This window comes from Stigmatopora nigra, chromosome 13, assembly GCF_051989575.1.
Source record: "Stigmatopora nigra isolate UIUO_SnigA chromosome 13, RoL_Snig_1.1, whole genome shotgun sequence".
In the NCBI taxonomy this organism is placed as follows: Eukaryota; Metazoa; Chordata; class Actinopteri; order Syngnathiformes; family Syngnathidae; genus Stigmatopora; species Stigmatopora nigra.
In genome coordinates this window covers 11701494-11722500 of record NC_135520.1, presented here as the reverse complement: position 1 = coordinate 11722500, position 21007 = coordinate 11701494, and the positions used below count along the sequence as shown (strand labels likewise).

At 40.7% G+C, this 21007-nt stretch overlaps 1 protein-coding gene across 2 annotated transcripts in view; it reads left to right on the top strand.

Annotated features, from left to right (window-relative positions):
• Positions 1–19286, top strand: part of LOC144206587 (exocyst complex component 3-like protein 4) — a 38849-nt gene extending 19563 nt beyond the window's left edge. For both annotated transcript variants that reach the window (XM_077731637.1, XM_077731636.1), the window contains exons 11-15: positions 3194–3320; positions 9382–9504; positions 10900–11052; positions 11121–11242; positions 17841–19286. In XM_077731637.1, the coding sequence (XP_077587763.1) occupies positions 3194–3320; positions 9382–9504; positions 10900–11052; positions 11121–11242; positions 17841–18057 (742 nt within the window). In that variant the 3' untranslated portion in view covers positions 18058–19286. The remainder of the gene's footprint in view (positions 1–3193; positions 3321–9381; positions 9505–10899; positions 11053–11120; positions 11243–17840) is intronic.
• The last annotated feature ends 1721 nt before the right edge of the window (positions 19287–21007 follow it).

The following is a 21007-nucleotide window of genomic DNA, read 5'->3' as shown; positions in this document are numbered from 1 at the left end:
CCATGCTTTCTTGGCTTCTACTCTCCCCACCTTCACTCAGTATGTGAAGTGCCAAACCAGGGAACACAAAACTTTGGACCTGCTGTATGCCAACACAAAGGAGGACACTGACTGGGAGGTGCTGTGCAATTCACATGTTGAAGACATTGACAGCTTGACCCACTGCATTGCATCACGGATTATATAAACTTCTGTGTTGAGAACATTGTACCCTCCAAGAAGGTCCATTGTTTCTCGAACGATAAGCCATGGGTCACGCGAGATTTAAGGACCGCCCTGAACAAAAAGAAGAGGGTATTTGGGTTTGGGGAGAAATAGAGTCTGAAAATGGTCCAGAAGGAGCTGAAGAAATAGGTAAGGCAGGGAAAGGCCACCTACATGAGGAAGCTATAAAAACAACCCCAGAGAGGCAACAAGGTCTGGGAGGTTTGAGGACTATTTCGGGCCATGGAGGCAACAGCAAGAGAGACCCAGAGTCTGGAGACAGGAAGTGTGCCAACGGGTTTGATAGATTTGAAATACAACTTCAGGAGCAGGTTATGAAAGAGTGAGATCAATTTAATAGGAAATAAGTTTATTACCAAACTGCAGGATGGGGAGAAAGCTCAAACAGTTGTTAACACGCTCACAGTCTGTTGTCCTTGCAACTCTCTTTATCACTCTCTCTCTCTGCCTCTCTCTCTGTCTCTCTCTGCCCCTCTGTCACAATTTCTCTCTGTCTCTCTCTCTCTCTGTCTCTCTGTCTCTCTGTCACTCTTTCAGCTGCATTCCCCACACTTTCTTTTCTATGCACTCACAATAATCTTTTCATCATGCTTACAAAACTTTTCTATTCACTTACAAAACTACAGGGTGACCCAAAAAGATCCGTACCCATGAAAATTTCCATTATTCTATTATTATATATTCTATAAAATATGGGTAAGCACTTTGATATCTGATCGATTGATTATATCTTGGTGGCCAGTCAATCAAAAACACAAAAAGACAGACAACCATTCACACTCATAATCAGACATCAGTGGTCTGCAAATTTTCATCACCAGTGGAGACCGCCATCCCCAGTGGGGCTTCTTGGCAGCTCACCGCTTATTGCTGTCATATCACGAATAATAATTCCCAAAGGAAATAGGTAATTACCATATGAGATATTTATGCCACACATCTACAAATTGAAATTTGTTTTGGAAGTTCAAGTTCTATGCCCCAGTGGGTCAGCATGAGCGACTGCCGTGTGAGGGCACTGTGATTAACTCTTTACTTGCCAAATCTGTAATTTGTATGCCTTTAAAGCAATAAAAAGCAATTTCATTTGGTTGACATCAATTGTTCGATGTTTATGCAATCCGTAATATTCTACTAGTCATCAATATGACCCACGCCAAAGCATATTTCACCCGCTCAAAACAAAACAGGGAATGTCTTCCGTGCACAGAAAACACTCCATGTCTCTTCAGTCCTAGGGAAATCATGCCTATCCTAAATTAATTATTTTATCTAAACCAGCCAGGTACAATTTACCTAATAATTTGCATGAATTCTATTTCCGAATTGTTATTTTCATGTTGCATATCATTACCAACCAAATAATTCTTAATACTTAAGGTCTATTTTGCTAATCACCACCATATTGCTAACCCACCCAAGGATAGCTAAATTCACTGGCTGAATTCCTGTTGCAACCAATTCGTCTCACCCTCACCAAGGAGACGTTGTTTACTCAAGAGAAGAGCCATTTTCTGTAGCTAAATGTTACCAATATTAAAATCTACAATAAGTGAATTAGAGAAAATAACCTTCTACTAGGCATTTTCTAATGACGTCTTAGGTAAGTCTTGTCCTGGTGTGATGAGATTCGTCACTGAACCTCGGGCGACGGGGACCAATCCCTAATGGCCCCTTCCCTCAATGAGGGATGTGTTATGATCCTGGGTAATGGCCCCAAAGCAGGCGAGATAGATAGTCGAGTTCTTAGTGCACCTTTATTGAAATATGCTTTGTCAGCAACAATATTCAGTCCGTGTCCTGGTAACTATCCTGGCGGGTCCTTCTCCTTTCTTAGTCAGTATCTTGGCGTCGTCCTTTTCCTATCCTGGTCAATATCCTTGGGTCGTCCTTCTCCTTTCCTGGTCAATATCCTTGGGTCGTCCTTCTCCTTTCCTGGTCACTTGCTTGGCGATTCCTGGGCATACATGGGTCATAGAAATTATACATGGAACAATGGTCATTTACGTGAAGGTACTTCAGCGTGCTGAAATGACGATCCGGCAACTGGTTCAGTCTCCGGTGGCCTTATAACTTGGCAGACCGTTGATGGCCTCCACCTGGCGCCACTCTGCTCGTTGGGGCTGGGCCTGTGATTGGTCGAACTGGAACACCCAGCCACCAGTCACGTCGGAGGCCTGACAGGATGGCTGACATCAGTTTCTTGGCCTCTCGATTCCCCGTCGCCCCGATGCCACAAATCTTGAATCCCGGATTTCAGGACAAAAATGTCCATTCCATGATGAACGTTCAACAAGGTCGCCAAGTAAGCACGCCAAGACAGATGAGTGAAATTTTGATGCTTCTGCAAATGGAGAGCCAAAGGGAGAACAGACAAAGTTACTCTGCGTAAGACTCCGGTCAATGTTTGACTGTTTCCGTTCTCCAATCTCTGACTGCTTTCTGCATCAACAGGTTAATTAGGGCAAGATTGCGTGACATACAAAGTCTCTATGACTAAGATGCAGGGCTGTGACACCGATGAAGGCTGTGACACGGATTGAAGGCTGACACAGGTTGAAGGCTGACACAGGTTGAAGGCTATGACACGTGTTGAAACATTCTTTTTGTTTACTTAAGATTATTTGACAGTATACATGTGCATCTATGCATATATGTATATATATATATATATATATATATATATATATATATATATATATATATATATATATATATATATATATATATATATATATATATATATATATATATATATATATATATATATATATATATATATATATATATATATATATATATATATATATATATATATATATATATATATATATATATTTCAGCAACACGGTTATTTATTTATTAACATATTTATTACATATGTATGTATGTCTAAAATGTATTTTCCTGTGTCTGTATTCTTACCCTCTTAATCCTGTGACATTGAAATTAATCTAATGTTCGTTAGGCGCCATTTGGAGGACGTGTACGCTGAGTCCACCCCGCTAATGGTAGAAGAGGTGGGCAAGGAGGTGCGGCGTCTCATCCTTGGTCTCCTGGAAAGTGTCCAACATCAGTTCAAGGATGACGTCAAGGTGCAACAGCGTCTTTTTCTAGTTTATTTGTTCCCATTGTTTTGCAATAGCTTTAATGTAGTCATTTTGTTTAAATTGGCTTTTTACTTCAAGAAAATGGTCCTAGTGCAGTTTTATTTAAAGTATATACTGTGCACTTTTATTTCATTTTTCGTTATTGCAAGAAATGTTATCGAATTTATTTGCTTTTATATTAAAAACTATTTAATTGCTATCCCTAAAAATAAACTTTGTTTTCGATTTTCCTTTTAAATAATTTTGTAACCATTATTTTTTTCTCTACATTGTAAACTCATTGGCGGCCTTTGATGACAGATGACGTCACACAAATATTATGCAAACGCTCCAAAGAAAACTGTTTCATCTCATTTGGGGACATTGATGGCATTATTTAATTGCTGCTAACCTTACCTGGCCAATTGTATTGGATATCGATCACCATCAATATCAGTCAATGAGGAAATTCAATTTTAGCTTGATTTTGTAGCAAGGAGGGATTTGAGGTGACTTTATTCCTCTGATCTCTCCCATCTCATTTCATAAACCGATTTATCTTCACTAGGGTCCTGGGGGGTGCTGGAGCCGCTCTCTGTTCGCTGTTGGTCACCAGTCTTTTAGTCGCCGTTAGGATTAGGGTTATGGTTGTCAAATGTACTTAGTTATTTAACCCTAACCTTAACCCTAACTCTAACCCTAACCCTAACGGCGACCAAAAGACCGGGGACCAACGGGGACCAAAAGAGCAGCGACCAAAAGACCCGCGACCAAACGTCCGGTCACGATGGCGGGGGACACCCTGAATTGGTGGCCAGTCAATCGCAGGGCACAAGGAGACAAACAACCATTCATGCTCACACTCATCACTAGGGGCAATTTAGAATGTCCAATAAGCCGACCGTGCATGTCTTTGGAATGTGGGAGGGAACCGGAGTACCCAGAGAAAAACCATGGGGAGAGCATGCAAACTCTACAGGGGGATCGACCTGGATTTGAACCCATGTCCCACAGTTTGAGGCCGACGCCCCGGGCCGCCCCATTTTCATTCCTCTTTACTAGTTAATTTACAACCGTGGCCATATTATATTTTTACTGTGGCATACCTGTCAACTTAACTCAAGTTTTTCCCATATTTTATACGTTTTTTGATCTTTTCAAATTGTGTACGCCATACATGAACTTTTGTACGAGATTTTTAAAGTACGTTCTAAAACCGATCTCGTTTTACCCATTCTGGTTCAAATCCGGATCGTCAAAGTCACTGGCAGCAGAGGAAAACGTCATCGGCGACTACTAATATCGTCATGTTTTAAGCATGATAGGCGCACGTGTATCCAATCATTAATAAGGGGAGCAATTGGCCGAGCTTGACAGGTATGCTTTGGAAGAAGCAGAAGTCAGAAAATGTCACAAGAGTAAATTGTTTTTAGAGAGGAATAAAAGTGGAAGTTTGCAGAAAAGGGAAATTCCTACTTTGAGAAGGAATTGATTTTGGACTTCCCCTTTTCCCTACTGTGCAACTTGTGAGCTAGAGTTACCCACTGATAGAATTACGTCTAAGTACTCCCAAATTCAACTTTCAATAATGGATGTTAAATAATTGTAAATGAAATGTTAAACATACGTATTCTACTCATCAGGCAGAAATGACGCCGTACTACCAAAACTCTGAAGTGTTATTGTTGTGTAACCTTGACTGTTAAGGACGATGTCTGACGAAATGAAATCAATAAATATAAAATTTCATTAAGATTGCAAGTGACTATTTTTGTTAATGAAAAAAAATTAACTCCGACCTGATCGTATTAACAATTAGTCGACAATTGTGCCCGCCGTGCACATACGTATATGGATGCCAGTGTGTGTGCATGTGTGCGTGAATATAATCATTTTGTTTTGTGAATGTTTTTTGGCTGTTGTTGTTGTTGTTGTTGTTGTTGTTGTTGTTGAGTCACCCAGGGCGCCTGAGGATAATCCTCAGAAGCGCTAGACTCGCGTGTGGGAGGCTCCGTAGTTCTCCGAAGGAGAGTCCCAGCCGGCGGTGGTAACGGGCATTCTGAAGTGCTGGGCACCGCAGCCAGAGATGCTCGGCCGATTCTTCTTCTTCACCGCAGAGACGGCACCGATCGTTTTCGCACTTCCCCGTCAGATGTTGCCATCTTCGGAGGGAGGGATGGTGGCCGGACCGGAATCGAATAAGGTCATGAAGGTCTTTCTTGGATAGCTGGGACTCTTCCTCCGGATTGGGACGGGAGGATGTGAGGGAGATGACGCGGGGATGTGTTGGTGAGGGGGGTTTGCAGCTCCTGTGAATAATAGCTAGGTGTGTTTGTTGTTCTAGCGGAGCCGTTGGTTGGGGGAGGGTGGAACCAAGTTTCGCCTGTTCATCTGCTATATCATTGCCTGTGAGATTGCAGTGCCCAGGGACCCAGATTAGCTGGATCTTTTTGGATGGGGGAAGGGCCGCAAATTTGGAGTTTAGGGCAATGGTGGGGGGGTCAAGGTTGTTCAGGTTATTGAGGGCTAGGAGGAGACACTTGCGGAGAGACGGGGGCCGAGGTCCAGTTGTCATTCTGCCCGAGCCAGTCAATGGCTGCGTTCAGTGCAGTCTTTTCGGCTTGGTAAGAGCTGCTAAGGGACCCCGTTGGTGCGTGCCAGGAGTGGATCAGGGCGTCGCATCGGAAGACTGCTACTCCTGCTCCTCCATTCTCCGTACCGTTGTGGGTGGAGCCGTCGGTGTAGATATATAAGTCCGTTTTATCTAGTGCCGCAATAGTTTTGGTGGCTGCGTCTAACTGTTGGGTGGGGGATGAGGATTTCTGTGTGGGTGTAAAATGAATAGGTGGAGGGAGGGGCGGTGGCCACGAGATATTAGGGTTGTGTACTGTCTCCGCGCCTGCCGGGATGAGGTTGAGGTTGGTGAGTGTAGGGGTGGTAAGAGTTCGCCAGTCACCCCTCTTAAGGCGTTTAGGGCAGGGTGTTTCGAAGAACACTCTCCTGTCATCATTGGGGGGGAGGTGGGACCAGTCGTCCGCCTTTTTCAAGCTGGCTAGTCTTAGGCGGTTGGATAGAGGTGGGAGCTGGGCCTCGTGGAGGACGGCATCAATGGGAGTTGTGCGTAGTTGACCCGTAACGGTCCGTGCCGCGTCCGACTGTGCCCTCTCTAGCTTCTGGATGTTGGTTGGCGAAGCCCATGGTGCCCACGCAGGAGCTGCATATTCTGCGAGCGATCTGATGGTTGCGATGTAGATCGTCCGCATGTCCATAGGTCGCCATCCCCAAGACGTCCCCGTCAGTTGTCGCAAAATGTTGGTGCGTTGCCTCATGACTTGACTCAAGTGCCGTATGTGTTCGTTGAATGTGAGACGGCGGTCATATTGGACCCCTAGGAAGGTAGGGGTTGGGTTGAGCTTGAGTCTGGCACCCCCGACGGTGATGTTTGGGCACCATGAGGATTCGGCAGCGTCCATTGTAAAGAACGCTACCTCCGACTTGGATGTATTGAGGGTGAGGTGGTTATTCGCAGACCATTGGTGGACTTTGGCGGCCTCGGATTCTAATCTCGTCGCCACTTCTTCTTTGTTACGACCGCTACAGACCAGCGCCAAGTCATCAGCGTAGCCGGAGACGAGGGTGGTAGACTCAAAGGAGTTAAGCAGGTCGTTGATGTAGATGGTGAAGAGAAGCGGTGACAACACCGATCCTTGGGGAAGGCCTTCCTTGAACGTGCGGCAGCGTCCTGTAGTACCGTTGACCCTCACGCGTGCCGTTCGGTTAGTGAACCAGGTTTTGATCCACTCAACATACCGGAGAGGAACACCGATCGCCAGCATCTTCTGGAGTAGGTTGGCACGCCACACCTTGTCGTACGCTTTGCTAAACTCGAAGAACGCAGCAATGGAGCGATGACGCTGCTTAGACTGGAACCCATCCATGACGAATTGGGACAGCCGTAGGCATTGGTCGGTGGTGGAGCGGCCCTTACGGAAACCCGCCTGCCACGGGCTAAGAATGCCCTTCTCCTCCAGCCAGTTGGACAGGCGGTTTACTATGAGTCTTTCCAGGGTCTTGCTAATAGTGGAAGTAAGGGCGATTGGGCGGTAACTTCCGACTAATTGAGGGTCCTTGCCTTTTTTGTGGATCGGGATGATCTCCGCCGAGCGCCAGGGTTGGGGACACCATTGGGTGGTCCAGCTGATGTTGAGGATCTGGAGCAGAATAGGGTGTGCTTCAGGGGGGAGGTACTTCAGCATCTCTGGGGCGATTCCATCTGGGCCAGCAGCTTTGCCTGGTTTCAGTTGGTTGAGAGCTCGGCGGAGTTCATCTTCGGAGAATGGACACTCGGGTGATTGCCGAGGGGAACCCTGTAGTCTACGAGCATCCCTTCGAAGCTCTCGTACGGTCCTCCTACTCGACTTATCACTCTTGCGCCCACTCACCTTTGCGTACTCAATGACGAAAGCCGTTGCCTTGGCCTTGCAGATGCGTACTCACGATCGTTATAGATGAGCGTCTTGCTGCCTTTGCTCGATTGTGGTCTCGTCAGGGATTTGACCACCGCCCATGCTTGTTTGGAGTCCCTGGTTTCCGAGATTTTTTGGAGGTGTTTGGCTGTTGTTTAAGTCATTGACATCCAATTCAGTTGTATTAAATGGACATCTATTTGGCATCATTGACGGCGCTACACAGGTCTGAATCTAGATATGACTCTAGCACTATCAATGGCAGCCAAATGAGTCCCCTATGAACTGTTAATGGTGCTACTGGTAGATCTGAGAATACTACTTCAGGTACAGGTTAAGAAAGAGTGAGATCAATTTTAATACGAAATAGATTTGTTACCGGACTGCAAGATGGTTGGAGAATGCTCAAACAGCTGTAAACCTCTCACAGTCTGTCGTCCTCGCAATTCTCTCTCAATGAACACTGGGTCAGTCTTTATATAGGAACACAGGGTAAAATTTATAAGACAGGGATGTAGGACAGAGTTTATGTAAACAAAAAACTAGGCTAATATGGTTAGACATTTGCAGGTTTAGGTTGTATGCAAACCAGATATTTTTATAGCTCATTTTTATAACATTCTAAAGCGAGTTGGCCATATTCCAAAATACAAGGAAACAATTGCAAACCCTGTTAGCCAGCCTATGTTACATTTAGTCAGGTGAACAAACAATTGCAAGGCCAGCTAGTTAGCTTATCCTACGTTCCACTGTCTTAACAAACAATTGTAAAACCACTTTGGCCACATGGCTCGACATGAACAAACAATTATTAAGCTAGTTGGCAGGTCTACCCCACAGCTACAGCAAATGACTTTAAAATGATAGCATAACATATTTCTGAGGGACAATCATTCGGAAAAAAAAGTAACAGAAAACACTTAAAATTAGGATCTTAATTATTATTAAAGTCTGACTTTAAAAAAATTAATCCTCATAACTGAAGATGTGTTGGGGTTATTTGGTGTTTTGATTGGTTTGTTTGCTTTTCGCCTCTAGTATCCCTCCAGGCTTTCCTTCTTCTTGTAACCAGCTGCGTGTACTTTTTAATCATTCATTGTCTCTCCATTTAAACCCTGTTTTCTTTAGCCATTATAGGATGGACTGCTTTGTCTGATTTACCCTGCTCTGTTTGTATCATGGCAAGTTCTCGTGCCATGCTCTGTTTCAAGTTCCTCTTTTTCCCGTGTCTTCCCATCAGGGTTTATTTTGTAAATTGATTTATAACTCCTTGTTATTTTCTTAAGACATTTTGGTGTTTTCATTATTGTTATTATTGGTATTGTTATTATTGTTATTATTGTTGTTGTCAGTATTATTATTATTTGTATAATCTTTTCTTATTTTAAAGAAAGGGTTTATTTTTATTTCAACGATATATTTTCTTTTTTAGTCATTTTAGCAGTACTCGTGTTGCTCTGTAAAACTAGATATAGGCACATCATTTTTTGGTAAAAATCAAAAACAATTATGAGTTTTACCAAATGGGACATTTTGGAAAATATCAAAAGACTGAACTTCAAATATTGTGATGACAAATGTGTCGTACTTTTTTGTTGCAGCCATTCTTACGGAGAATGATGACGAGAAAATGGCTGACTAATGACGATGACTTTAAAAACCTTGCCGCTCGCACCGAGATTCTGGCACAGTACTGCCAAGCCATGCGGCCACCACATGGCCAGGTGAACCCTTTAACATTAGGGTGTCGAACCCTTTTTTTTTTCTTGGTCCACGTTGTCACGGTTTCATTCAAGAACCATTGTCTCCCTACTAGCCAGCCACAATTAATCAATTGAGAGCATTAGCTGATAGTCATTAGATCGTTTATAGACATATTCTCTTAATCCTCTTTTTTGATCTTTTTAATAGCAAATATTCCGTTTTTTCCTCCATTTGCAATTTTTAAATAAAAATGGGAAACAATAAATAACTATCTTTTAATATTTTCTTTTTATTAAAAAAGAAAACCATTAAATAAAATATTCAGTTGTGTTTTTAATGTTTGACTTAATGTATTTTTTAACAAAAAAGGGAGAAATCATCTATTTTTACATTTAAAAAAATGTTAGTTTTTAAAAAATATATTTTTGAGGATTTAAAAAACGTTGCAATTACCCCATGACTACTCTGATTTTAGATTAAACATTTTTTTCAAAATGTAAAACGGGAAAAGATAGAATTTTTAAATTTTTATGTTTTAATCCATTGATTTTCAAAAGCTCAAAGTGGAAAACGAGAAATATTCAGTTTTAATTGTTCCCTTTGCGATTTTTTAAAATATTTTTTTCTAAAAAAGATACTGCAAAGAACTAAATATTATGTTTTTGATTAAAAATTTATGTAATCCATTTTCTGAACCGTTTTATCCTCACTAGGATAGTAGGGGGTGCTGGAGCCTATCCCAGCTGACACCCTAAATCACTGGCAAGCCGATCGCTGGGCATGAGGAGACGGACAACTATTCACGTTCACACTCATACTTAGGGGTAATTTAGAGTGTCCAATTAGCCTACCATGCATGCATTTTGAAAGTGCGAGGAAACTGAAGTGCCCGGAGAAAACCTACGCAGGCCTGGGGAGAACATGCAAACTCCACACAGGTGGACCATCCAATCCATTTGGCCTGTAAAGGCCTCCCATTCAAAATGGATTGACCATTGATCACCATCTGTGGCATTGATAACATGATCATACATTGCCAAGTGTGCATCATTGTCAACAGAGGTGTGGTTGTCCTTTTTTTTTTAAATTAAAATAGCTAAATTTAAATTCAATTTTTTTTTTAAGATTTTAAAGATTTTTTTTAATCTAAAATATTATTTTGAAATACCTCAAATTAATTTAAAACTGAAGACATAAATTTTGAAGAAAAATATATAATCTAAAATGAATAAAATAATTAACTTTTGCATGTACAAATGGATTTGATATTTATCATAGTTAAAGTACTGAATATAAATTCATTTATTGGAAGGTTAAATTTGTGGCTGGCCTGGCCTTATCTGCAGTTCGTGCCACGTGTTTGCCAACTTTGGAGGGATGCTGTTTTACAAATGCAGAGTCCATGTTTTGGACAGGAGATGGCGAGCCGGGCGCACTACCACGTGGTGAAGGAGTACGTAGGCCAGCTGATGAAAAACAACTTTTCGTGTAAAAATCATCAACACGACAAGGCAGCCGCGAAAATCCGAACCCAAAGCTCCAGGCTGGCAGACCTCTTCCGGCGCATGGTATGACAGCTCTGACTTGATCGTCGGCAAGACAATTTGTACAGACAATTTTGCATGTTGTTGGGCAGGGCTCATGTGAAGAGTGGCTGGACCCGGTCGGCGAGTACCTAAGCGACATCGTGGGCCAGAAGAACAAAGGTGACATCAAAGACCACCTGCAGCCGCTAATCCAACAATACCCTGATTTTAGGTAAGCGCCATTAACTCTGACTGCTACAGATGATGATAGATGGCCAATCGTGTGTATTATTTCATTCTACTGCTTTGATTGGAAGTTGTTCATTGCTAGTAGACAGCCAATTCAATTGAAGTGAAATTGTTCATTTACTGCGAGCCCTCCCACAGCCGATGAATTGGATGTCGGTTGCCGTTGATGAGAGCCAACGACTTAAGACAGCTTAAGAGGCAAAATCATCATCTGCGGCCTGAGGCATTTTTTAAAAAAATATTAGCGTAGTAGCCGTCAAACAAATAGATGCCTTGATACTATACATTTAACAGAAACCTGCAAACGTCTAGTAAAGTCACATTTTTGGATTGGGCAAGTAAAGTAAAAGCTGTTGTGAACCCTGACAAATTTAAATGAATAGGATTCTGTAGGTCATACTCAGAAACACGGTGTCTTTCTTTCATTAAATGATATTCTGGCTCTGATGGTTCAAACTCGCACAATTGAGTTGACAGAGAAAACATGCTAAGCTAAACTAATGCATAAGCTTCACTGCAAGTGAGCGCTGGGCGGGTGATTGACTTATGGCAGGGACACACCTACAAAAACATAGCACTGATAGTACAAGGTACTAATTTAAAAGTCTTATTTCACGTACTAAATATTTTTTTATTCATTCAAATCTTTCTATGTTGATAACCTCAGCTTTTTACTCCAATATATTCCTTTTAATTTGACCTTACTAGAACTAATCTCATCTCAATTTCTGAACCGCTTCATCCTCATTAGGGTTACGAGGGGTGCTGGAGCCTATCCCAGCTGACTCCGGGCCAAATGCGGGGGACACCCTGAATCAGTGGCCAGCCAATCGCGGGGCACGACGAGACAGACAATGATTCACCTAGGGGAAATTTGGAATGTCCAATCAGCCTACGATGCATGTTTTTTGGAATGTGGGAGGAAACTGGAGTACCTAGAGCAGGGGTCTCAAACCCGCGCCCCGCGGGCCGCATTTGGCCCGCGGGACAATAATTTGCGGCCCGCGTCTTAATATGCAAGATTAATGTCCGTGCGGCCCGCAAGATTGATATGAATGACATGTTCAAAGCTGGATGAACCAATCACGGTGAAGTATATGGCTCTGGAGGGTGGGACATTGGCCGGGCTGTCCAGTGCCTCGCTCACTCCGCTCGGTTCAGAGAGCTGCCGTAATCCAATACGATCAGAGAGCAAAAGTGCGCATGCGCCACAGACCCGCGCGACTGAAAGTTAAACGGTCAAATCGAAAGTGCGCATGTGCCACAGAACCACGCGACTGAAAGTTAAAAATTCAATCCGAGACTCATTCCTAGTGTAAACACATATTACAGCCCCAGAGATGTCTGTTTCAAAGCCTGCCGTGAAGAGAAAGGTCAGTGATGAGCACAGACAGTTTCAAGACAAGTGGGGAGTGCAATATTTCTTTGTTGAATATGGGGATGTGCTCTACTTCACTGAGGTACGTTGGCTCTGCAGGGGAAATGTATTGAAGATATTTTTTGAGTTGAGAGCAGAAGTAAAAGACTTCATTGAGATAGATGGGGTTGCTGTTCCTGTGCTAAGTGATCCCAAATGGCTCATGGACTTAGCTTTTCTTGTTGATATCACACATGAGCTTAATGTACTGAACAAGAAGCTGCAAGGCCAGGGGCAACTTGTCCGTGCTGCCTATGACAACGTGAGAGCATTCTGCACTAAACTTTTGTTATGGAAAGCCCAGTTCTCTCAGGCAAACCTTTTCCATTTCCCGGCATGCAAGGCTCTTGTGGATGCAGGCACACCATTCAGTGGTGAGAAATATGTGTTTCGAAGCTGCAGGAGGAATTTGATCACAGATTTGCAGACTTTAAGACACACAAAGCCACATTTCAAATTTTTGCGGACCCCTTCTCCTTTGATGTGCAAGATGCCCCTCCTGAGCTTCAAATTGAGCTCATTGACCTGCAGTGCAACTCTGCACTCAAAGCCAAGTTCAGGGAGGTGAGTGGAGAAGCAGACAATTTTGGGCAATTTTTGAGATAGTTGACCCCCAGTTTCCCTGAACTTTCCCAAATGTTCAAGCGGACCATGTGCCTTTTTGGGAGCACAAACTTGTGTGAGAAACTCTACTCCTTGAACTACTTGAACTTCAATAAGTCCAAGTATAGGTCCAGACTTACTGATGAGCATCTTCAAGCTCTATTGAGGGTCTCCACTGCTTCCTCCCTTAAACCAAATGTGACTCAGCTATGTGAGAAGAAGCGCTGCCAGGTCTCTAGCAGCAAGAAGTAAGACAACCTGTGTCCAGAATATTTCATGTTCAATGTTCCATACAAGTTCAGAATGTTATCTAAAGTGTAAAAAACAGGGAATGCCTTCCGTGCACAGAAAACACTCCATGTCTCTTCAGTCCTAGGGAAATCATGCCTATCCTAAATTAATTATTTTATCTAAACCAGCCAGGTACAATTTACCTAATAATTTGCATGAATTCTATTTCCGAATTGTTATTTTCATGTTGCATATCATTACCAACCAAATAATTCTTAATACTTAAGGTCTATTTTGCTAATCACATTTATCAATGTGTAATCCAGTGGGGAAAGAAGTCAATCTTTCTCTTCTTCACTGGATGGTTCAGGATCTCCAAACTCGGGTGTAATCTAAAGAGCTGTTAATACAGACATTTGAAACGGAATAAAAATAATTAGTTTTCTCTACTTAGCCAGCCACTGTATATCTACCGTATTCTCATTATTATTATTTTTTTTTATTACTTATTGATTTATTTTTTATTAATATTTAAGTTAATTTATTTAATCCATTATTTTTCGTTAAAAAATAAAGATATTTGATAACGTTGGAATGTTTTATCAGCGCTTTTCTTGTGGAAATACTGATGCTGCCCAGTCTCACTCAGACTCTGTCTCTTGCGGCCCTCAGGTAAATTGAGTTTGAGACCCCTGACCTAGAGGAAAGGGGAGAACATGCAAACTCCATGCAGAGCTGTAAGGCTGATGCGCTAACCATTCGCTCCACCGGGCAGCCCGTTTAAGAGCTTTAAATCTAAATTCAAAGATCAACAAAACAAACAACTAAAATTAATTCATATGACATAAGAAATCTTAGTTAGTAATGAAAAGATAACATTAATTAAGTTTGGAAAACAAAGAAAATGTTATTTTGTGGTTAAAATAATATTCAAAAAGTTTTTAGGTTGAAAGTGCAAAAATAAATAATGTATTTTCTCGCATATAAGCCGTATTTGTAACTCCAAAAAATGATGACTGAGTCAAGGGTACGGCTTATTTATGCACAAATTAGACGTGACATGCACAAAACTGCAAGGTGACAAAGATTAAATGCCATAACGCAAGACAATGTGGCCAATATGGTCTTTCATCTCATCTCATTTTTTGACCTCCTTTATCCTCACTAGGGTCGCGGAGGGTACTGGAGCCTAGCCCAGGTGACATCGGGCCAACAAAATTAATTTTGACGTCTATTAGTGAAATTGAATGAAAAAAAATCGTATCTCGCATAAAACATGAACGAACTTACTTGTGGCTGGCATTGCTCGCTCAGGGCGCCGCCATCTTACCTTTTACCGGTAGATAAATGTGCTCTGACTGGCCAGACACGAGTAATCTTGATACATGTGTTTGTAATGTTTACCATGTCAGCACATCCCAATCCCTTCAATGCAACACACCTGTATACCTACATATACACCTACATGTACACCTATATATAAAGGCACATAATACCCAGATGCAGTCAATATGTAGGTAAATACGGTAAATAAAATTTGGCAAATCTTACAGTAAAATACACAAAAACAAAGCTGAAATATTTGGGAAAATTATCTCAAAAAATATGTAAAAGTTTAAAAAAATATTTTTAATTAACTTAACTTGGTTGAAAGTATTCATTCATTCATAATTTTCCATAACATACATCCTCACAAGACTTGTTGGGGCTGCTGAAGCCTATCCCAGCTTGGTACTGGGACCATTAAAATATGGAAGTTGTCTAATAAAAAAAGGGAAGGGTTTGAGATTATTACTGCAAGCATGAAGAGATGAGGCAACTTGCTTCCTGTTTGTGGCAGCTGAAAGATGACTAAAAACCGAGGAGGAAGTGCAGATGAAATATCAACACTCTCACATAGGCATACAAAGAAAATCAGAAATAACAGTTAAATGCCTACTCCTCAAATCAAATAAATAAAAACAATCCAATTAAAATGTATAAAGAATATTCCAAAGGTTTTCATTTTTTGTTTTGTTATTTGTTCATGTTATGAACCACTTTATCCTCAAAAATTGCAGGGGGTACCTGAGCCTATCCCAGAATATATACAGTGTTCCCTCGGTCATCGCGGTTAATGGGGACCGGGACCACCCGCGATAAGTGAATTTCCGCAAAGTACGGATTCCCCTTCAAAAATGCTTAATTTGAATTTAATTAAAAAAAAATAAACATAAAACATAAAAAATACAAATGAAAAAAAATATATATATATATATTTTTTTTTTTCATTTGTATTTTTTAACTCCCCTGTATACAGTACACCATATAGAATACGGGTAGAGAGAATGAAATTCATGTTATAACAAAAAAAATGTAAAATATGTTGTTTCAATGTATTTATTTGTATTATTATTATTTTTTTCTTCCAAAAAAAGTCTGCAAAGCTCTGAGTCCGCGGTGGCTGAGCCGGGAAGAAGCAAGGGAACACTGTATACATATATGTCTGTATCTATGTGTATGTGTGTATGTGTGTATGTGTGTAAGTGTGTAAGTGTGTAAGTGTGTAAGTGTGTAAGTGTGTAAGTGTGTAAGTGTGAAAGTGTGAAAGTGTGAAAGTGTGAAAGTGTGAAAGTGTGAAAGTGTGAAAGTGTGAAAGTGTGAAAGTGTGAAAGTGTGAAAGTGTGAAAGTGTGAAAGTGTGTAAGTGTGTAAGTGTGTAAGTGTGTAAGTGTGTCTGTGTGTCTGTGTGTCTGTGTGTCTGTGTGTCTGTGTGTCTGTGTGCCTGTGTGCCTGTGTGCCTGTGTGCCTGTGTGCATGTGTGCATGTGTGCATGTGTGCATGTGTGCATGTGTGCATGTGTGCATGTGTGCATGTGTGCATGTGTGCATGTGTGCATGTGTGCATGTGTGCATGTGTGCATGTGTGCATGTGTGCATGTGTGCATGTGTGCATGTGTGCATGTGTGCATGTGTGCATGTGTGCATGTGTGCATGTGTGCATGTGTGCATGTGTGCATGTGTGCATGTGTGCATGTGTGCATGTGTGCATGTGTGCATGTGTGCATGTGTGCATGTGTGCATGTGTGCATGTGTGCATGTGTGCATGTGTGCATGTGTGCATGTGTGCATGTGTGCATGTGTGCATGTGTGCATGTGTGCATGTGTGCATGTGTGCATGTGTGCATGTGTGCATGTGTGCATGTGTGCATGTGTGCATGTGTGCATGTGTGCATGTGTGCATGTGTGCATGTGTGCATGTGTGCATGTGTGCATGTGTGCATGTGTGCATGTGTGCATGTGTGCATGTGTGCATGTGTGCATGTGTGCATGTGTGCATGTGTGCATGTGTGCATGTGTGCATGTGTGCATGTGTGCATGTGTGCATGTGTGCATGTGTGCATGTGTGCATGTGTGCATGTGTGCATGTGTGCATGTGTGCATGTGTGCATGTGTGCATGTGTGCATGTGTGCATGTGTGCATGTGTGCATGTGTGCATGTGTGCATGTGTGCATGTGTGCATGTGTGCATGTGTGCATGTGTGTCAGGTTTAAGACCATATACATTCAATAATATCGGAGCAGAGGAAACACACAGCCAGTCGTGATGAGAATTTAAACCACTTCATATGAAGGAGGACGCCAGTGTAGCCAGAGCAGAAAGATAGTCTATCTTCCTGAATGACCGTTTGGAATTCCTGGCGACTCCCTACAAACAACCTGGTTTTATTAGAGACAAGTCATAAAAATGGGAGGCGTTAATACAAATGAAGGAGGTGGAAAGCAAAAGGTGTAGTGCACATTTTAACCAATAGGTGTAAATTGAATTCTATTCTAGTAACTTAATACATCATAGTGAAAAGGGTGCAAGACTAAATATAAGTATACAAATATATTTCACAATGTGTGCATGTGTGCATGTGTGCATGTGTGCATGTGTGCATGCGTGTATGCGTGTATGCGTGAATGTGTGTATGTGTTTGTTTATGTGTGTGTGTGGGCGTGTATATATATATATTTTTTTTCCTTTTTTAATCTTTGTATGTGTGTGACCATTACCTGACATTGCTTAACTCGTTGGATGGGAGATATCGAGTCCATTATAAATTAAATAGATTGGATTTCTATTGACGTGAATAGGTCTTTTTGATACCAAATTCTCTCTTTTACTAACTACCTTCACACATACTCTCTAACCTGACCTTTCAGTGTATGAGTCAAGCTATGATTTTTTTTTTGACTTTCGCTGAACAGTTTAAAAAATGTTTGTAGTCATGTTTTCAAATGAAAACCAAAATGTAAAAACTAATGAAAAAAAATATTTAAAAAAATTATTTTTTGTGACACTGCTAGCTCGAGGCACCTGGTGTCCTTACTAGCCTTCCGCGGCATTATGCGCGGTCGCGAGCATCAGCGCATCCTGCTGAAACTCCACCTGCTGAAGAGGACAATGCCCGCCGGCGACCCTGATGAACATTCACTCTTCCATGACATGGAGGCCACGGTCCGGACTAACTTCTTGTCCAACCTCTCCCTCTTCTGCTTTACCTTCGTCTTACCGGCTGACTAACTGTTGTCATCCTCCTCACTGGCTGCAATTAATGGCAATACGTAATTCAAACTTAAATGGCAGAGGTAATTCTACCATACATCCTTTCACCTACAGAGCACCTGAAACCCCAAAAATATGGGTCAACATCTCTCAACATCATGTGCATTTTTTCAAGACTTCTAAAATTGTATTTTCTGTTCTCAAGCAAAATGTTCTGACGTAAAATCTATTTCAGTGCTTGGAAAGACATGTATAGGTGAAACTCTAAGGTGAATTTCTATGCATTGTTTTTATCAACATTATGTTCAATTCCAGATCAAAAATTACTCTCTGAGTTTAAATATTACATTTGCCCATTATATATCCTTATTCTCCTGATTACCAGGAAAAAAATGTTGTAGAATCACATTGATTTTGAACGTCCCCAATCTATGTGAAGTAATTGGAAAACTGCAAAAGTATCGTTCATTGGAAAGCTCTAAATGTCCTCTATACAGCACAAAAGGAGTTCATGTGATTGGATGCACTGGGTGAGAGATATTTAGGTTCACAAAGGTCCTCTACAGAGGACAAATTTGAACTACTGGGAGTCAGGAGGATAAACCCCACAGGGAGTGTGTTGGTTGAATATATTTTCTTTATTATAGTTATAAAGATTCATTAATTTTCCAAACAACTTATCGTCACAAGGATCATGAGGCACAAAATTCCAGTTGCTTAGTTGTTTATTTCCTTTTGATCGTTAACTAAAGCATTGACGTGTGTGACTGCTATGTCGAACAACTTCATAACAAAGCTAACCAAACTTGAATCTCATTCACACACTAATTCACACAGACATACACACACACCTAGGGGGATTTAGTTTGAGTTACAAACATTTTAATGTAAAATAATAGTGATTTAAATTTCCTATTTGATTGATGGATGACTAATCACAATCTAGTAATCAACCTTAGCAAACTAAGAAACATTGGAAGTTTAATGTGTTTTTTATCAAGATTGCAAAAATATTTGAATCTTCTGTCATTGTAATTTTGGTTATTTTTCACCTTTTGTGTTTATAAATTATAGAAAATGTCTGACCTTTAACCTCCTAGGACCTCCTAGGACATGTGTGGACATGTTCATTTTTGGTTGTCAAAAGACTACAATGTTAAATTTTGGACTCCAAGGGCCTGGCGTCCACATATTATGTGGACATCATTTTTCTCAAAAACTACATCATATAAAAGGACAATTCTTTTTTTTTTTTTACAGTCATCAGGTCCCACTTATCTTAAACATCAAAGAGATAATAAAATGCATGCCTTGCAAGAATCTGGGTCTTAGAAGGTTAAGATGTTTCCATTGGCATTACATTTTAATGCAACAGGAAATTGATTTTGGTGACTTGACGCTGACTTTGTAGCAAAATTTCTATTTTTAAAATTGTCGTTTGATTATTTAACTGCTGTGATTTATTGTGTAGTATGTTTTTTTTAAATTGAAAGAATGTTTATATTTATAATTAAATCCTACCACCTGGAGTTTGAATTTTAAATTCTATAACAACTTTTTAATTTTCTGCCATTGATCTTTTGTCTAGTAATTAAATTGAGGAGTTGGGAGTGAATGATCATATATCAGTCTCTTTGTTAAAAATATCTATAAAATCTGACAAAATAAGAAAAAATAACACTGGATACAAATATTTTCTCAATAAAATGTAAAATGAAAAAAATACAACAAATGTTTAGTTTTTTGTTACCCGTTTTCTCATAAAAATACATACATGAGTATTTATCGAGTTCACCCCTTACTTTAAAGTGAAACTAGTGAATAAATTCAGGTCAGCCTCATATTCGAGCATCACCTTTTAAAAATTATGCAAGTGGTTGGAGTTGGCTATGAGCTTCTGCTTACCATGACAGATGTTTCATTTCCCTTAAATGTTAGTAATGACTCAGGCATGTGGTGAAATAACTGTTTTTGTAGCTTTCTCTTTCAGTTCTAGAGTGCAGGGGAAAGTTAAATTGTGTTAAGTTAATCACTAAAACTTGTCAGATTTCAAAATGATGGAATTTCCCCTCCATTGACCCTATTTTATGTCTTCAGCTAACACCAAACCAAAAGCATATGCACTGAAGTTGTACATATGATTATGAATCTGCAAACTGATGGATCCACAACAGCTAAGGAACGGGTTGATATTCACAAAAACTAGAATTTATTAGACAAAAAGAGGACGTCAAAATCGGGAGTATCAAAAGGAGGTGACGAAACAGCATGACTTGAGTCCGCAAATAAACTAAGGGAGAAGAAGTACAACAAAAAAAGGACGATTAAGTCGGCGAAATGAACTAAGGTTTTCAAAGTACAAAAAACAATACAAACGTCTCGGAGAAGTCACAGGTGTTGGATAAGCAGGGCGGTAAACAAGGGCAAGGAATGCAATACCCCTGACAAACTGCTGGCTGTGGCAGGTGTCCTTTAATGTGTCAATCAGCTGCAGGTGTGCTGATCCTGCCCCACCTTGATGGATTAATCAGCTGCTGAAAAGACAGGCTACAGAACATGGCACATATGTCATGATAAATAGCTCCAAATATTTGTGACCTTGAAAAATGTCAGCTTCTCGCTAAGATGGCGGGGCAAATAAAGCCAAGCCGGGAGACGAAAGGTATCAAATTTTAAAACAAAATTAGAATAAAAATTATTGTAAGGTTAGATTAAAGGAATTTTTGAGTGTGTCTGCATTGCAATCCAAGTTCATTTACATTTATTTATTTTATGTTACGAGCGCGTTGCGGTGCAAAAAGTCCCCCCCCTCTCTGTCCATCTCTCTCTCTCCCCTCCTGCGAAATCTGCTTAATTTTAGTACTATTAAACACATTTGAGTAATATTAAACCACTAGTGATTTGTTACTCTGTTAATAGATGGCAAATTAGAAGAAATAAAAAAAAAGACTAATATAATATCCTGTTT